This window comes from Scyliorhinus torazame, chromosome 4 (genome assembly GCF_047496885.1).
Source record: "Scyliorhinus torazame isolate Kashiwa2021f chromosome 4, sScyTor2.1, whole genome shotgun sequence".
Classification (NCBI taxonomy): Eukaryota; Metazoa; Chordata; class Chondrichthyes; order Carcharhiniformes; family Scyliorhinidae; genus Scyliorhinus; species Scyliorhinus torazame.
This window is the reverse complement of record NC_092710.1, coordinates 366,664,145-366,680,505: the sequence shown is the minus strand read 5'-3', so window position 1 is coordinate 366,680,505 and position 16,361 is coordinate 366,664,145. Positions and strand designations below refer to the sequence as shown.

The window sequence follows — 16,361 nt, the reverse complement described above, 5'->3', positions numbered from 1 at the left end:
CAGCATTTAACTATCAATTTCCATATCTCTCCACTGATGACATTACCTCCATTATTCCATTATTTTCCTCTAGTCACATAGGTAAACACTCAGATATGGTAATTGGCATCTCAAAATCTCTTCAGACAGTTGCCCTTATCAACTCCCCATCTTATTTTCTTTAAACCCAATTTAATTTTTTATCTTCATAGAATCATAGACTTTACAGTGCAGAAGGAAGCCATTCGGCCCATCAAGTCTGCACCGGCTCTTGGAAAGAGCACCCCACTGAAGCCCACGTATCTACCCTATCCCCGTAACCCAGTAACCCCCACTTAACATTTTGTGGCCACTAAGGGCAATTTGTCACGGCCAATCCACCTAACCCGCACATTTTTGGACTGTGGGAGGAAACCCACGCAGACACGGGGAGAACGTGCAGACTCTGCACAGACAGTGGGCCAAGCCGGGAATCGAACCTGGGACCCTGGAGCTGTGAAGCCACTGTGCTAACCATTCTGCTACCGAGCTGCCCATAATTTTCCCCCAATTCTTAACTCTTCTTTTAAAATGAAAAGTCTTAATTTGAAAGACAATTTAATTTTGCAATCATTTCATCTTAAAATTACAATGATTTAAAACCATGCATTAACATAAAATGTACCACAAAGTGTTAACACACAAGGTCCCCAGCAGTCTCTTTTACACTCGCAAAAAGGCATCAACAATGACCTTTCAACTGCTGGCCACATAAACGATTTTCAAATTAAACGGATACAGCAACAAACTCCTCCTGAACAACCTCGTTTCCCGATTTTGAAAACGCGGCAGAAAGTTTTGGGGATTATGGTGTGTATGTCTGATTGTTTTTGCTGAATTAATGGCAATGTAAATCTCAAAATGTTGTCATGCCGATACCAAAAATCTATCTTTCAATTGCAGCAGACTTTTGTTGGTGAGGATTTAATTTCCTTCACAAATACCCACACAGGCTTCTCGATTCCAGGTTCCTATTCCTGTAACAATGCGGCGCCCACACTGAAGTCACCAGCATCCACCAGCCGGTTTGAACTGTTTGTCATAATTTGGTGCGGTTAACACGGGGGCTGTTGTCAACACAGTTTTTCAACGTTAGAATGCAGTTTGACAGTCCTATGTCCAGTTAAATTTCTTGTGCATCTTCAAGAGTCCTGGTGGTCCCTGAACAAATTCAGTCGTTAGCCTCTGAAGCGTTGCAGGTGCATTCTTCACGTCATAACTTTAAATTGATAAAGTCCATTTGGTGTCACAAATGCTGACATTATCTTTACCCTCGCAGCGACAGGGACTTGTCCACTTCCCTTTAGCAAGTGTATTTGTGTGACGAATTTACACCGTCCAACTCTTTCAAAGCAATCCTCCACCCGAGGTGAAGGAAATGAATCCCCGGTGACGACATTCACTGTCCTGTGGTCCACGCAAAGTCTTTGTGTTCCACTGGGGGCTTTGGCACCGTTACAACTGGTGAACTCCAATCACTAGAAGTCAATTCAAAGATGTCATTTTGGAGCATGTATTCAATTTCCTTCTGTAATTTTGATAACTTTGCTGGATTTAAGTGATTTGGATGATGTTTTGTTTTCCCACATCTACATCATGCATCGCTGCCGCTGTTCGAACAAATTCTTTCCCACAAATACATAAGACTGCAGTAATTCTCTCAATTCATCTCGGCTCATATCTGAAAGGTAACTTTTTAAAATAAATATTTTAAATTAAAGTTTGCATTTTTACGCTGTACAAGAAATGGATGAAACGGTTATTATTTACAATTTACACATTGTTCCTTATCAGCCCCCCTCCAACCCCTCCCCCCCCAGTCTCCGGGTCCTATCCGAGGCCCTTCCTATCACCAAAGATGGTTTGTTCTGGGTGTGTTTTGTTCTTAGAGCTTTTCGAGGAGCCCTCTGGGCCGCGTGTCGATCTCTCCCTGGACTCCCCCTTGGCATTTCCTTGGGTCTTTCCCCCTGTTGCCCCCCCCCCCTCGTTCCTGTCTGCTTTCTGTGGCCCTAGTGGTTCCCGTGCATCCCCCTGCACCCCCCCCCCCCCCACCCCCCCCCCGTTTGTTGGCTACAAACAGGTCTTGGAACAGGCCGATGACTTTGCCGAATCCATCTTCCCACCCTCGGACGGCGAACTTGATCTTCTCCAGGTGGAGAAATGCCGATCGGTCTGCCAGCCAGTCTGCAGCTGTGGGCGGTGCGGCCGATCGAGCAGGACTCTCCGGCGGGCGATGAGGGAAGCAAATGCAAGGGAGACGGCACCTCTTCCTCAGAGGAAGTTCCAGCTGGCCCGATACCCCGAAGACGGCCGCTCTCGGGCACGGCTCCACCCTCACCCCCACCACCTCGGACATCGCCTCGAAGAAGGCTGCCCAGAACCCGACTAGCCTGGGACAGGCCCAGGACATGTGGGCGAGGCTGGCCGGGCCTCGCTGGCACCGCTCACATTTGTGATCTGCCTCCGGGGAGAGCCAGCTCAGGCTCCATCAGGTGCGCCCTGTGCACCACTTTCAGCTGCAGGAGGCTGAGCCTTGCGCAGGAGGAGGTGGAGTTGGCCCAGTTCAGTGCTTCGCTCCAGAGTCCCCACCCTACTTCCATCCCGAACTCTTCCTCCCATTTCTCCCTTGTTCCATCCAGTGGGGGGAGCTTGTCCTTCCTACAAGTCGTCCGTATATGTCCCCGCAGTTCCCCTTTTCCAGACTGTCCGCATCCAGTAGCTCCTCCAACATTGTGTCTCTCGGGGCCCTAGGGTGGCCCCGTCGTCTCCTTGTGGAGGATGTTTTTGACTTGTAAATGTTGGAGTTCCTGTCGTTCGATAGTTCCAGTCTCTCCGACAGCTCTTCTAAGGTCGCAAGTCTGTCCCCCCGTGTAGAAGTCCCTGTCCGCTAGTGTCCCCCCCATAAGACCATAAGACACAGGAGCAGAATTAGGCCACTCGGCCCATCGAGTCTGCTCCGCCATTCTATCATGGCTGATATTTTCTCATCCTCATTCTCCTGCCTTCTCCCCATAACCCCTGATCTCCTTATTAATCAAGAACCAATCTATCTCTGTCTTAAAGACACTCAGTGATTTGGCCTCCACAGCCTTCTGCGGCAAAGAGTTCCACAGATTCACCACCCTCTGGCTGAAGAAATTCCTCCTCATCTCTGTTTTAAAGGATTGTCCCTTTAGTCTGAGATTGTGTCCTCTGCTTCTAGTTTTTCCTACAAGTGGAAACATCCTCTCCACGTCCACTCTATCCAGGCCTCGCAGTATCTTGTAAGTTTCATTAAGATCTCCTCTCATCCTTCTAAACTCCATTGAGGACAGACCCAGAGTCCTCAACCGTTCCTCATACGACAAGCTCTTCATTCCAGGGATCATTCTTGTGAACCTCCTCTGGACCCTTTCCAAGACCAGCACATCCTTCCTTAGATACGGGGCCCAAAACTGCTCACAATACTCCAAATGGGGTTTGACCAGAGCCTTATACAGCCTCAGAAGTACATCCCTGGTCTTGTATTCTAGCCCTCTTGACATGAATGCTAACATTGCATTTGCCTTCTTAACTGCCGACTGAACCTGCACGTTAACCTGAAGAGAATCGTGAACAAGGACTCCCAAGTCCCTTTGTGCTTCTGATTTCCGAAGCATTTCCCCATTTAGAAAATAGTCTATTCCTAAATTCCTCCTTCCAAAGTGCGTAACCTCACACTTTTCCACATTGTATTCCATCTGCCACTTCATTGCCCGCTCTCCTAGCCTGTCCAAGTCCTTCTGCAGCCCGCCTGTTTCCTCAATACTACCTGCCCCTCCACAGATCTTTGTCCTGTCTCCACCTCTCAAAGGTGGTGTCCAGCATGGCTGGTGAAGGCCTGTGGGTGCTGCAGATGGGGACCATGGTGGACACCTCGGTCAAACTGAATTGCTGCCTCCTCTGGTTCCAGGTTCGTACTGTTGCTACCAATGAGCTGGTTGAGTGTTATGTCGGCGGGGATGGGAGCGATGTCACAGCGAGGGCTCGGAGGAAGACTCCTCCATCCTCCCCTATTCCATGTTTAGTTCCTTTACCCCTCCCCTCACTCTCTCGGCTGTGGCTGCCCAGTGGTAGTGTAGCAAGTTCGGGAGGGTCAGGCCTCCCCCCCTCCACAACACAAATGCCACAATCATTTTGTCTACCTTTTGGAGAAAGGCCTTGGGGGTGAAGATGGGGATGGATCTAAACAGGAAGAGGAACCCCGGCAGTACGTTCATCTGGATCGCCAGCACCATTCCTGCCAGGGAGAGCGGGAGTGTATCCCATCTCTGTAGGTCCTCTTTCATTTCCTCCGCCAGACTGGCCAAATTCCACTTGTGGCTCCGCGTCCAGTCGTGGGCTATCTGGATCCCCAGGTAGCGGAATTCGTCTCCAGCTCTGCCCCTCCCCCCGCTCGGGATCACCGGGGAAACCTCACTGTTGCCCAGCTTGAGGTTGTAGCCGGAGAAGGCCCCGACCTCTCCCGGAAGCTTCATCATTCCTTTCACCTTAACCAGTTGTTCAAATTTGCCAGAACTTCCTCATTTCCCGAAGGAATTGGAGGAAAGTCACTCTCGGAATGTAACCCCTTCCCCCTCTCCCTGCTTCATTTATACCAGAACCTCAGGCCTGTCCTCATCGCCACCACCCCAATATCTCACAGGTATGTTCATGTGATATACTCTGTGAGATTGACATCTGCCTGGTGTGCGTACCAGATCACTTACTTTTCTTTCAATTTGACACAGCCTCTAAATCTAGATTGTAACGGTTGGTCCGACACAGGTAAGTCAATTCAAAAGGACTAAACCTGGTTGAACCATTTGATGCATCCTTAATGGCAAATAATAAACTAAAATCGCTTTGGAGGTCGGTGACCAGTGGTGTCCCGCAGAGATCTGTTCTGGGACCTCTGCTCTTTGTGTTTTTTATAAATGACTTGGCTGAGCAAGTGGAAGGGTGGGTTAGTAAGTTTGCCGATGACACGAAGGTTGGTGGAGTTGGAGATAGTGTCGAGGCATCTTGCAGGTTACAATAGGGCATTGACAGGATGCAGAGCTGGGCTGAGAAGTGGCAGATGGAGTTCAACCTAGATAAATGTGGTGATTCATTTTGGAAGGTCGAATGTGAATGCTGAATACAGGGTTAAAGGCAGGATTCTCGGAAGTGTGGAAGGACAGAGGGATCTTGGGGTCCACGTACATAAATTCCTCAAAGTTGCCACCCAGGTTGATAGGGTTGTTAAGAAGGCGTATGGTGTGTTAGCTTTCATTCACAGGGGGATGGAGTTTAAGAGCTGCGAGGTTTTACTGCAGCTATATAAAACCCTGGTTAGACCACACTTGGAATATTGTGTCCAGTTCTGGTCGCCCCATTATAGGAAGGATGTGGATGCTTTGGAGAGGGTGCAGAGGAGATTTACCAGGATGCTGCCTGGACTGGAGGGCATGTCTTATGAAGAAAGGTTGAGGGAGCTCGGGCTTTTCTCACTGGAGCGAAGAAGGCAGAGAGGTGACTTGATAGAGGTGTACAAGGTGATGAGAGGCATGGATAGAGTGGATAGCCAGAGACTTTTTCCCAGGGTGGAAATGGCTGTCACGAGGGGACATAATTATAAGGTGATTGGAGGAAGGTAGAGGGGCGATGTCAGAGGTAGGTTCTTTACACAGAGAGTGGTGGGTGTGTGGAATGCACTGCCAGCAGAGGTGGAGGAGTCTGAGTCATTCGGGACATTTAAGCGGCTCTTGGACAGGCACATGGACAGCAGTAAATTGAAAGGAGAAGGTTAGGTTGATCTTGGATTAAGATAAATGGTCGGCACAACATTGTGGGCCGAAGGGCCTGAACTGTGCTGGATTGTTCCATGTTCTAATACCTCGAGAAGGCAGAACCTGCGAATAGTGGGCCTACCTGAAGGAATGGAAGGTGTGGGTGCCCCGAGGTACGTCTCGAAGATGCTGGCGGGGCTGGCAGCAGAAGGGGTGCTGGTTAAGGCACCTGAAGTGGACCGAGCGCATAGGCCCCTGAGGCAGAAGCTTAGAGCAGGGGAGCCGCCGCGTGCGGTGATCGCGAGACTCCACAACTTTGTGGAGAAGCGTAGCTGCGACTGGGAGGGGAATAAGGTCTGGATTTATCAGGACATCCGAGCCGAGCTGGCAAAACGACGGGCAGGTTTCAACAAGGCCGAGGCGGTGCTGTACCGGGGCAAATCCGGTTTGGGGGGCTCCACCCGGCGACATTCTGGGTGACGTTCGGAGGCCGGGAGTATTATTTCGAGACCCCAGAAGCTGCCAAAGACTTCATAGAATCATAGAATTAACAGTGCAGTGCAGAAGGAGGCCATTTGGCCCGTCGAGTCTGCACCGGCTCTTGGAAAGAACACCCCACCCAAGGTCAACACCGCCACCCTATCCCCGTAACCCAGTAACCCCACCAAACCTCTTTTGGACACTAAGGGCAATTTATCATGGCCAATCCACCCAACCTGCACATCTTTGGACTGTGGGAGGAAACCGGAGCACCCGGAGGAAACCCACGCAGACACGGGGAGAACGTGCAGACTCCGCACAGACAGCGACCCACGCCGGGAATCGAACCCGGGACCCTGGCGCTGTGAAGCCACAGTGCTAACCACTGTGCTACCGTGCTGCGCATGCTTCATCAAGGAGCATAAACTGGGGGAGAACTGAGCAGACAATGCTTGGGAACCGGGGGCTGGCACTATGTAATGGTCGGGAGCATGTTTGAAGTGGGCGTAGGGACTGGGGGACTTTCTTTTTTTTGGGTGGGGGGGGTTGAAGGGGGTTGAAGGGCTGTTCCCATCTCCCATCCCCCCCCCCCCCCCCCCCCCTCCTGTTTTATGTTGTTGTTTGTATTTACCATTTGTTTGTTTGCTTTTGGAGACGGCTGCCTGGGGTTCCGGAGAAGTCCTTGTTCGGGTGGGGGAGGGTAAGGCCAGCAGGAGGCCTTCTACTTTGAGTTGAGGAGTGGGGGGGGGGGGGGGGGGGCGAGAGGGAGGGGGAGGTCATTAGGATGTGCCTTTGGGCAGGGGTGATGCTGGTGAACAGAAGTGAGGTGGTGGGGGAGTAGGCCGAGAGGGATGGCCGTGGTCGGGGGAGGGGAGGAGGAGGGGAGTGGGGGGGGGGGTTGGGGAAAGGGGAGGGGAGGCTGTGGCAGGGGGTGAGAGATGACATGGTCAGGGGCGGAGAAAGGGGCCATCTGGGATGGGCGAGGGACAGGGTGGAATTTCGGGGCGGGAGTTAAGTGGGGAAGATGACAGGCGGTAGGGGGGATTGGAGGCGCATGCCTCCAGTGAGGTTGGTAACGTGGAACGTCCGGGGACTGAATGGGCCGGTTAAAAGTTCGCGGGTGTTCGCGCACCTCAGGAGCTTGAAAGCGGGGGTGGTCTTTTTGCCGGAGACCCACCTCCGTGTGAAGGACCAGGTTAGGTTAAGGAAGGGGTGGGTCGGGCAGGTTTTTCACTCGAGGTTTGATTTGAAATCGAGGGATGTGGCGATTTTAATGAGCAAAAAAATGGGATTTGTGAGTGCGAAGGAGGTGACGGATCCAGGTGGGAGATATGTGATTGTGAGTGGGGTATTGGAAGGGGCACCGGTGGTGTTGGTAAATGTGCATGCCCCAAATTGGGATGATGTGGGTTTTATGAGGGGGTTGTTGGCAGCAATCCCGGATTTGGCCACGTACCAGTTGATCTTGGGGGGAGATTTTAACTGTGTCCAAGTGCCGAGGGTGGATAGATCGAGCCCCAGGTCGATGGGCAGGGTGCGAATGGCAAGGGGGCTGGGGGGTTAATGGAGAGGATGGGTATGGTGAATCCATGGCGCTTTCAGAACCCAGGGGGAAGGGAGTATTCCTTCTTTTCACACGTCTATAAGGTGTATTCGAGGATTGATTACTTTGCAGTGAGTCGGGAGATTTTGGTTGGGGTGGAGGGGGCAGAGTATGCGGGGGTAGTTATCTCGGACCATGCACCCCACTGGCTGGAGATTCGGTTTAAATTGGTACGAGGCCGGAGTGGTTTGACTCGGGGTTGTTGGAGGTTTTTGTGACACGGTGCGGGCGGCGATTCAGGAGTATGTGGAGTTGACTCAGAATAGGGAGGGGACGGCGGCCATTTTTTGGGAAGCACTGAAGGCAGTGGTCCGGGGGGGAAATTATTTTATTTAAGCATCGTGCGGATAGGGAAAGGAGGGAGCAACCGTCTAGTGAGTGGAGGTGGACCGGGAATAGTCGAGGGTGCCCACCGTGGAGGGATTGGTGAGGAGGAAGAAGTTGGAGGGGTAATTTGACAGGCTGACAATGGGGAGGGCGGTAGGGCAACTGCGTAGGGCAAGAGGGGTGCAATACGAGTACGGGGAGAAGGCGAGCCGCGTGCTGGCGCACCAGCTGCGGAGGCAGGCTGCGTCCAGGGAAATATTAAAGATCCGGACTGGGGCTGGGGATGTGGTGTCAGAGCCAGGGAAGATAAATGAGGCATTTAGAGAGGATTACCAGGGACTTTATGAGGCGGATCCAGGGCGAGAGGAGGGGGACATGGGACCGTTTCTGGATGTGCTGGAATTTCCCCAGGTGGAGGAAGCAAGGAGGCAGGCGTTGGAGGAGCCCCTGGGGCTGAGGGAGGTGCTGGATAGTATCAGGGGTATGAAGTCGGGGAAGGCCCCTGGGCCGGATGGGTACCCGGCAGAATTTTATAAGGAATTTGCGGCGGACCTGGCACCACATCTGTTGGGGGCGTTTAATGAAGCGCTGGAGAAGGGGGAGTTGCCGGAGACGATGAAGCAGGCGGTAATCACACTAATCCCCAAAAAGGGAAGGATCCGGTGGAATGTGGGTCGTATAGACCCAGATCACTATTGAACACGGATGTGAAAGTATTGGCGGGGAGGATGGAGGGCTGTGTCCCCGGGGTGGTAGCAGAAGATCAGTCTCCATGAAGGGCAGGCAGCTCGCGAGTAATATAAGACGGCTGTTGAATGTGGTGATGAATCCGTCGAGAGCTCTGGTACCGGAGGTGGTGGTGTCCAATGCGGAGAAAGCATTTGATCGGGTGGAGTGGCGGTACTTGTTCGAGGTTTTGGGAAGGTTCGGGTTTGGGCCGAGATTTGTGGCATGGGTGCTGTTGCTGTATGTGGCACCAAGGGCAAGGGCGAGGACGAATGATATGAGTTCACAAAGCTTTGACTTACACAGGGGTGCGAGGCAGGGGTGCCCGCTGTCGCTGCTGCTGTTTGCGCTGGCCATAGAGCCATTGGCGATGGCTCTCAGGGGGTCGGCAGAGTGGCAGGGGATCATGAGGGGACAGAGGGAGCATCGGGTGTCGCTCTATGCCGATGATCTCTTGCTAATCTCTTGTATGTTTCGGATCTGTTGGAGAGTATGGGAAGGCTAATGGGCCTGTTGGGGAGATTTGGAGCGATCTCGGGATACAAGCTGAATGTAGGGAAAAGCGAGGTGTTCCCGGTGAATGAGCTGGCACAGCGGGCTAATTTAGGGGGGATGCCATTTCCGGTAGCGAGGGATAGGTTTAGGTACTTGGGGATTCAGGTAGCGAGGGAATGGACGGGGCTCCATAAGTGGAACTTAACGAAGCTGGTGGAAGAGGTCAGGGAGGATCTTAAGAGGTGGGATACACTGCAGTTAATGTTGGCGGGGAGGGTCCAAGTGGTGAAAATGAATATTCTGCCGAGGTTCTTGTTTATCTTTCAGGCTCTCCCGATCTTCATACCAAAGGCCTTTTTTCGGAAAGTGGACACAATCATCTCTGACTTTGTATGGGCGGGGAGGGTGCCGAGGGTGGGGAGGACCCTGCTACAGAGGCAGAGGCAGCAGGGGGGGTTGGCGTTGCCAAACTTCATTATTATTGGGCGGCGAATGTGGACAAGGTGCGGCGGTGGTGGGAAGGAGAAGGGGTAGAGTGGGTTAGGATGGAGGAGGAATCTTGTAAGGGGTCTAGTTTGAGGGCTATGGTGACGGCAGCATTGCCAATGGCTCCAAGTGGGTATTCAGGGAGCCCAGTGGTGCAGTCCACGGTGAAGATATGGAATCAGCTGAGGAGGCATTTTAGGGTGGAAGGGATGTCGGTGCTAACGGCGCTGTGCGAGAATCATGGGTTTGAGCCGGGGGGATGGATAGTGTATACAGGAGGTGGAGGGAAGTGGGGCTGGTCAAGGTGAGGGATTTGTATTTGGAGGAAGGGTTCGCCAGTCTGGAGGAGCTAAGGGAGAGGGTAGAGCTGCCGAGGGGAAGAGAGTTCAGGTATCTACAGGTTAGAGACTTTGCGTGAATGGTCTGGAAGGGATTCCCTAGATTGCCGGGATACACCCTGCTGGAGCGACTGCTGCTTCCGGATGTGGGAGGGGAGGGAAGAATTGGGGATATATATAAGTGGCTGGGGGAGCAGGGAGGTGAGCGGGTGGTGAAGATCAAGGAGAAATGGGAAGCGGAGTTGGGAATGGAGATCAATTGGGGAGTATGGAGGGAGGCACTGCGTGGGGTAAACGGGACCTCCTCTTGTGCAAGGATGAGCCTGATACAGTTTAAGGCGGTGCACAGGGTGCATATGACTCGGGTGAGAATGAGTGGGTTCTTTCAGGGGGTAGCAGATGAGTGTGAGAGGTCTGGGCGGGGGCCAGCGAATCATGCGCACATGTTTTGGGGTTGTGAAAAATTGGGAAGATTCTGAGCGGGTGTGTTCGCGGTCTTAGCCAGGATAGTGGAGGAGGGAGTGCCCTTTGGTGGCAATAATTGGGGTTTCAGAGAAGCCGGAGCTCATGGAGAGGAGGAAGGCCGATGTTGTGGCCTTCGCCTCTCTGGTTGCACGGCGGCGAATTTTGCTGGAGTGGCGGTCGGCATCGCCACCGGGGGTAGCAGCTTGGTTGGGTGACCTGTACAACTTCCTGCAGTGAGAGAAGATAAAGTCTGAGTTAAGGGGCTCTGCAGGGGGGTTTGATAAAAGGTGGGGGATCATAGAATCATAGAATTTACAGTGCAGAAGGAGGCCATTCAGCCCATCGAGTCTGCACCGGCTCTTGGAATGAGCACCCTGCCCAGGCCCACACCTCCACCCTATCCCCATAGCCCCACTTAACCGTTTTGGACACTATGGGCAATTTACCATGGCCAATCCACCTAACCTGCACATCTTTGGACTTGTGGGAGGAAACCGGAGCACCCGGAGGAAACCCACGCACACACGGGGAGAACGTGCAGACTCCGCACAGTCAGTGACCCAGCAGGGAATCGAACCTGGGACCCTGGCGCTGTGAAGCCACAGTGCTAGCCACTGTGCTACCGTATGTTTGTGACTGTGTTTGAGGAGCTGTTTGTCCCGGGGGGGGGGGTGAAAATGGGGGTGAACCTGTACAGGCTGTAGAGTTGACTGTTGGGGAGTATGTTTCCCGGGGTGGTTATTTGCTGTAACCTGCTTTGATACATGTTTGTAATAAAATACATTTTTTTAAAAAAGCATTGTTTTCAGAAGTTGCTGCCACCTCTGTCATGCTCCCTGTGATTGGGTGGCCACTGGTGACGTACACTACTTTATCTCCAGGCTAGACGTGATCTCTTTAAATAATCCTGGTATGAAGTTCGACCCTTGATCTGATTGTATCTCTTTGGGTGAGCCATATATTAGTAAAGAGTTTGGTTAATTTCCCGCCCACTCTGGGCTGTAATGTTTATTAACAGTGTGACTTCAGGACATTGAATGGATATGACCATAATAGTTAACAAGCATTGATCGCCACTTTGCATTCTGAAAGTGGCCCAATGCAGTCGGCTGGACCTCTTGTAAAAGGTCCTTCGAAAGCTGGAATAAGGATCAAGCTGCCGGCTTTATTTCAGCTTGTCGTTTCCCGAATACTTGATTAGAAGTGTAACAATAATAATAATCGCTTATTGTCACAAGTCGGCTTCAAATGAAGTTACTGTGGAAAGCCCCTAGTCGCCACATTCCGGCGCCTGTTCGGGGAGGCCGGTGCGGGAATTGAACCCGCGCTGCTGGCCTTGTTCTGCACTACAAGCCAGCTGTTTAGCCCACTGTGCTAAACCAGCCCCAGTGTGACATGTTCGACAGAATTTAACGCCATCTAAATGTAGTCCCAGCCAGTAAAAGTGTTTCTGTATATCTGTATGTTCACTTGCAGCTTCTCTACTCCTGATGCCCCCCCCCCCCCCCCTCAATGGGATTTCATGAGCTATCCTTAGAATTTCTTTCCTATCCTCAGGACGTAATACAATTTGATGGATTTCTGCCCATTTGTCACCTGCACTAATATGCGCGGGATGTCATTGTCTCATTGATATGTGAGCCTTTACAAAATAACATTCAGGAATACCCCGAGCCACCAATTGCGAGAAAGCCGGTTGATAGATTTGTTTTAATTTGGATTTCTACAAATCTCTTTGAGCTAAACGTATCTGTTCCTTTCCCTTCGACTTTCCCACCTTCATTCAGCTCACTAAAGATCGTATCAGATAGCCTTATGTCGCCTTTCTCATCCTGTGCTCTTAACGCCTCCTCTTTTCTCATCTCAAGTGCCTCTGATCTCATCATCCCACAATCATGAAACCCCCCCAGGATGGCCTGTTTGCTGTCGCTGGATTTTACACAGGCTGTTCAACCGACACTTCAACTGGGATCCAGCTACTTCATTCCTGAGAATTATTTGAATCCTGCAATGGACAATGTTTCTACCGCTCCTGCAACCGCTTCCCGTGTCTTCAAGCTATTCCTCAAGTTTATTTTCACCAGAGGATTATTTTTCTGTAAATACTGCGGACAAGAACCTCTTCCTTCAATATCCCTACTGGACAACAAATATCCTTCTCCCACACTGTCAGTCATTGACTTGCTCCTGTATCTCTTAATCTCGAATATCTTTCCCATTCCATTCGGTACGCATGAAAAATACATTAACTTCCTACTCAAACTGCTGAAACACCTCAGCGAGCTGCGGTTCACTCTGCCTCTGTACAGGCTGTGCACACATTCCACCCCTTCATCCACTCCTTTCATTCACCAGCTTCTCCTGCTCTCCAGTCTCTGATTTACTATTTCCTTTCTTATAACTTCAACCACCTTACTATTTAACCTCCAGCGTGAGGATTTGGTGTGGCCCAGTTTATTACAATGCTGGCATCTAAACTTTCCTCATGTCCCTCATTCCCACCTTTTATACTTTGAGGTGAAGTCTCCTTGGAATTTTCAACCACTCCCTTTCTTGCAGCTCCTTCGCTGTACAGTACCATCGCCCCCCCCCCACTACCCACCCGACCTTTCCTCTAACATAGGCTGCATGCAAACTGAAATGCAGACTGTGGTCTTCGGTTGCATTCTCAGTGTTTCAGTCAATTAACTATCACTGCAGAACTGTGCAAACCCCCAGCAGGCCCATTGTCCTGTGACCTACCTTAAAGTGACAGTTCCGCTGACTGTGAATGTTTAATCTGATGAACCCTGAGCTCCCTTTCAGCTCATTGATCTTGTTGCTGTTGTTCTTGTTGATGTTGGTCTTGTTGCTATTGGTCTTGTTGCTATTGGTCTTGTTGCTGTTGATCTTGTTGCTATTGGTCTTGTTGCTATTGGTCTTGTTGCTGTTGGTCTTGTTGTTGTTGGTCATTTTGCTGTTGATCTTGTTGATGTTGATCTTGTTGCTGTTGGTCTTGTCGATGTTGGTCTTGTCGATGTTGGTCTTGTCGATGTTGGTCTTGTCGATGTTGGTCTTCTTGTGTTGATCTTGTCGCTGTTGTTCTTGTCGATGTTGGTCTTCTTGTGTTGATCTTGTCGCTGTTGTTCTTGTCGATGTTGGTCTTGTTGCTGTTGGTCTTTTTGCTATTGATCTTGTTGCTGTTGATCTTGTTGATGTTGGTCTTGTTGATGTTGGTCTTGTTGCTGTTGATCTTGTTGATGTTGATCTTGTTGCTGTTGGTCTTGTTGCTGTTGGTCTTGTTGCTGTTGATCTTGTTGATGTTGATCTTGTTGCTGTTGGTCATTTTGCTGTTGATCTTGTTGCTGTTGATCTTGTTGATGTTGGTCTTGTTGCTGTTGATCTTGTTGATGTTGATCTTGTTGCTGTTGATCTTGTTGCTGTTGGTCTTGTTGCTATTGGTCTTGTTGCTGTTGATCTTGTTGCTGTTGGTCTTGTTGCTGTTGGTCTTGTTGCTGTTGATCTTGTTGATGTTGTTCTTGTTGCTGTTGGTCTTGTTGCTGTTGGTCTTGTTGCTGTTGGTCATTTTGCTGTTGATCTTGTTGCTGTTGATCTTGTTGATGTTGGTCTTGTTGCTGTTGGTCTTGTTGCTGTTGGTCTTGTTGCTGTTGGTCTTGTTGCTGTTGATCTTGTTGTTGTTGGTCATTTTGCTGTTGATCTTGTTGATGTTGATCTTGTTGATGTTGGTCTTGTTGCTGTTGGTCTTGTTGCTGTTGGTCTTGTTGCTGTTGGTATCTGAACTTGCTCCTCCCTCCTCCTGTCCTCTCACAGATTTCCCGTGTGTATCCACCTGCCCGGTGGAGCTGATGAGTGAGGGTGAGGGAAGGGTGAGGATGTGGGTGAGGGTGAGGGTGGGGGGTGGGGGTGAGGGGAGGGTGAGGGTGGGGATGAGGGGGGGAGGTGAGGGGGGAGTGAGGGTGAGGGGAGGGTGAGGGTGGGAGTGACGGTGGGGGTGAGGGGAGAGTGAGGGCGGGAGTGAGGGTGGGGGTGAGGGGAGGGTGAGGGTGGGGGTGAGGGGTGGGGGTGAGGGTGGGAGTGAAGGTGAGGGTGAGGGTGGGAGTGAGGGGGGGTGAGGGGGGGTGAGGGTGAGGTGAGGGTGAGGGTGGGGGTGAGGGGGGGTGAGGGGAGGGGTGAGGGTGGGGGTGAGGGGGTGAGGGGGGGTGAGGGGGGGGTGAGGGTGGGATACCCTCAGCGATCGGTGTCCCTCTTGTGCAGGTTGAGGATACAGAGCAGGCAGGAGAGAATGGCCGTCCTGGATTCCCTGGAACGGAGAGATTGCCAGGCCCGGTGGAGCAGGGCGAGGAGCTGAGAGCTGGCTGCTGCCAGCTGCTTCCTGGCTCTCTGTAAGGCAGACTGAGCAAGTTTACTCCGCAGCAAACTGACCAGGAACGAGCGGAGGAAAAACACAACTGGCATCCTCCCTGATCCCAACTGTGTCTGTGTGAGCCAGGGCACAGAGCATTGAGTGAAGTCAGGCTGGTCAATGAAAAAGAGAGAGAGTGAGAGAAAGAGACAGAGAGAGCGACAGACAGAGAGAGAGAGAGAGAGAGACAGGGAGAGAGAGAGACAGGGAGAGAGAGAGACAGTGAGAGAGAGACAGACAGAGAGACAGACAGACAGAGTGAGTGAGAGAAAGAGACAGAGAGAGAGACAGAGAAAGAGTCAGAGAAAGAGACAGAGAGAGAGACAGAGAAAGAGTCAGAGAGAGACAGAGTGAGAGACAGAGAGTCAGAGAGCGAGAGAGTCAGAGAGAGAGAGACAGTCAGAGAGAGACAGAGAGAGAGAGAGAGACAGAGAGAGAGAGTCAAAGAGAGAGAGAGACAGAGAGAGTGAATGAGAGAAAGAGACAGAGAGAGAGAGAGACAGAGAGTCTGAGAGCGAGAGAGAGAGAGTCAGAGAGAGAGAGAGAGTCAGAGAGAGATAGTCAGAGAGAGAGACAGAGTGAGAGTCAGAGAGCGAGAGACAGAGAGAGTCAGGGAGAGAGTGAGAGAAAAAGAGTCTGTGAGAGACAGGGTCAGAGAGAGAGAGAGTCAGAGAGAAAAAGAGAGAGACAGAGTCAGAGAGACAGAGACAGAAAGAGACAGAGAGAGACAGAGAGAGAGAGCGACAGAGAGAGACAGAGTGAGAGAGACAGAGGCAGAGAGAGAGAAAGGAAGTGAGGGAGAGACAGACAGAGACACAGAGATAGACAGAGAGAAAGACAAAGGGAGAAACAGAGAGAGAGGCGGAGAGAGTCAGAGAGAAAGACAGAGAGATTGACGGAGAGAGGGTGATAGAGAGAGAGAGACAGAGAGAAAGAGAGACAGAGATAGAGGGAGTCAGAGAGACAGACAGAGACAGATAGAGAGAATGAGAGAGAGACACAGAGAGACAAAGTGGCAGAGAGAGAGAGAGACAGAGAGAGGGAAACAGAGAGACAGGGAGAGAGGGAGACAGAGAGAGAGAGAGAGACAGATAGAGATAGAGAGAGACACTCACAGAGAGACAGAGATACAGAGAGACAGATAATGCAGCTACGGCGACTGCATTTCAACTGTCCACAATAACAGCCCCAACTTTTCAGAAGGGAGTTGGGAGGAGACAAATTTAGATGGAAATAGTTCTCAAATCAAGTCA

General features: G+C 51.3%; 1 protein-coding gene across 1 annotated transcript; it reads right to left on the bottom strand.

Moving 5' to 3' along the window:
* Positions 1–559: 559 nt before the first annotated feature.
* Positions 560–14,614, bottom strand: LOC140411229 (uncharacterized). Its single transcript, XM_072500337.1, has 2 exons — positions 13,449–14,614; positions 560–1,710 (listed from the first exon to the last, which is right to left on the bottom strand). Exon 1 carries the CDS (start codon positions 14,389–14,391, stop codon positions 13,618–13,620), a length of 774 nt encoding a protein of 257 aa, XP_072356438.1. The 5' UTR covers positions 14,392–14,614; the 3' UTR covers positions 560–1,710; positions 13,449–13,617.
* Between the last annotated feature and the right edge of the window lie 1,747 nt (positions 14,615–16,361).

Coding starts and splice junctions, on each gene's coding strand:
- LOC140411229 (XM_072500337.1), bottom strand. CDS start 14,391: ATGACCAACAACAACAAGATCAACAGCAACAAGACCAACAGCAACAAG.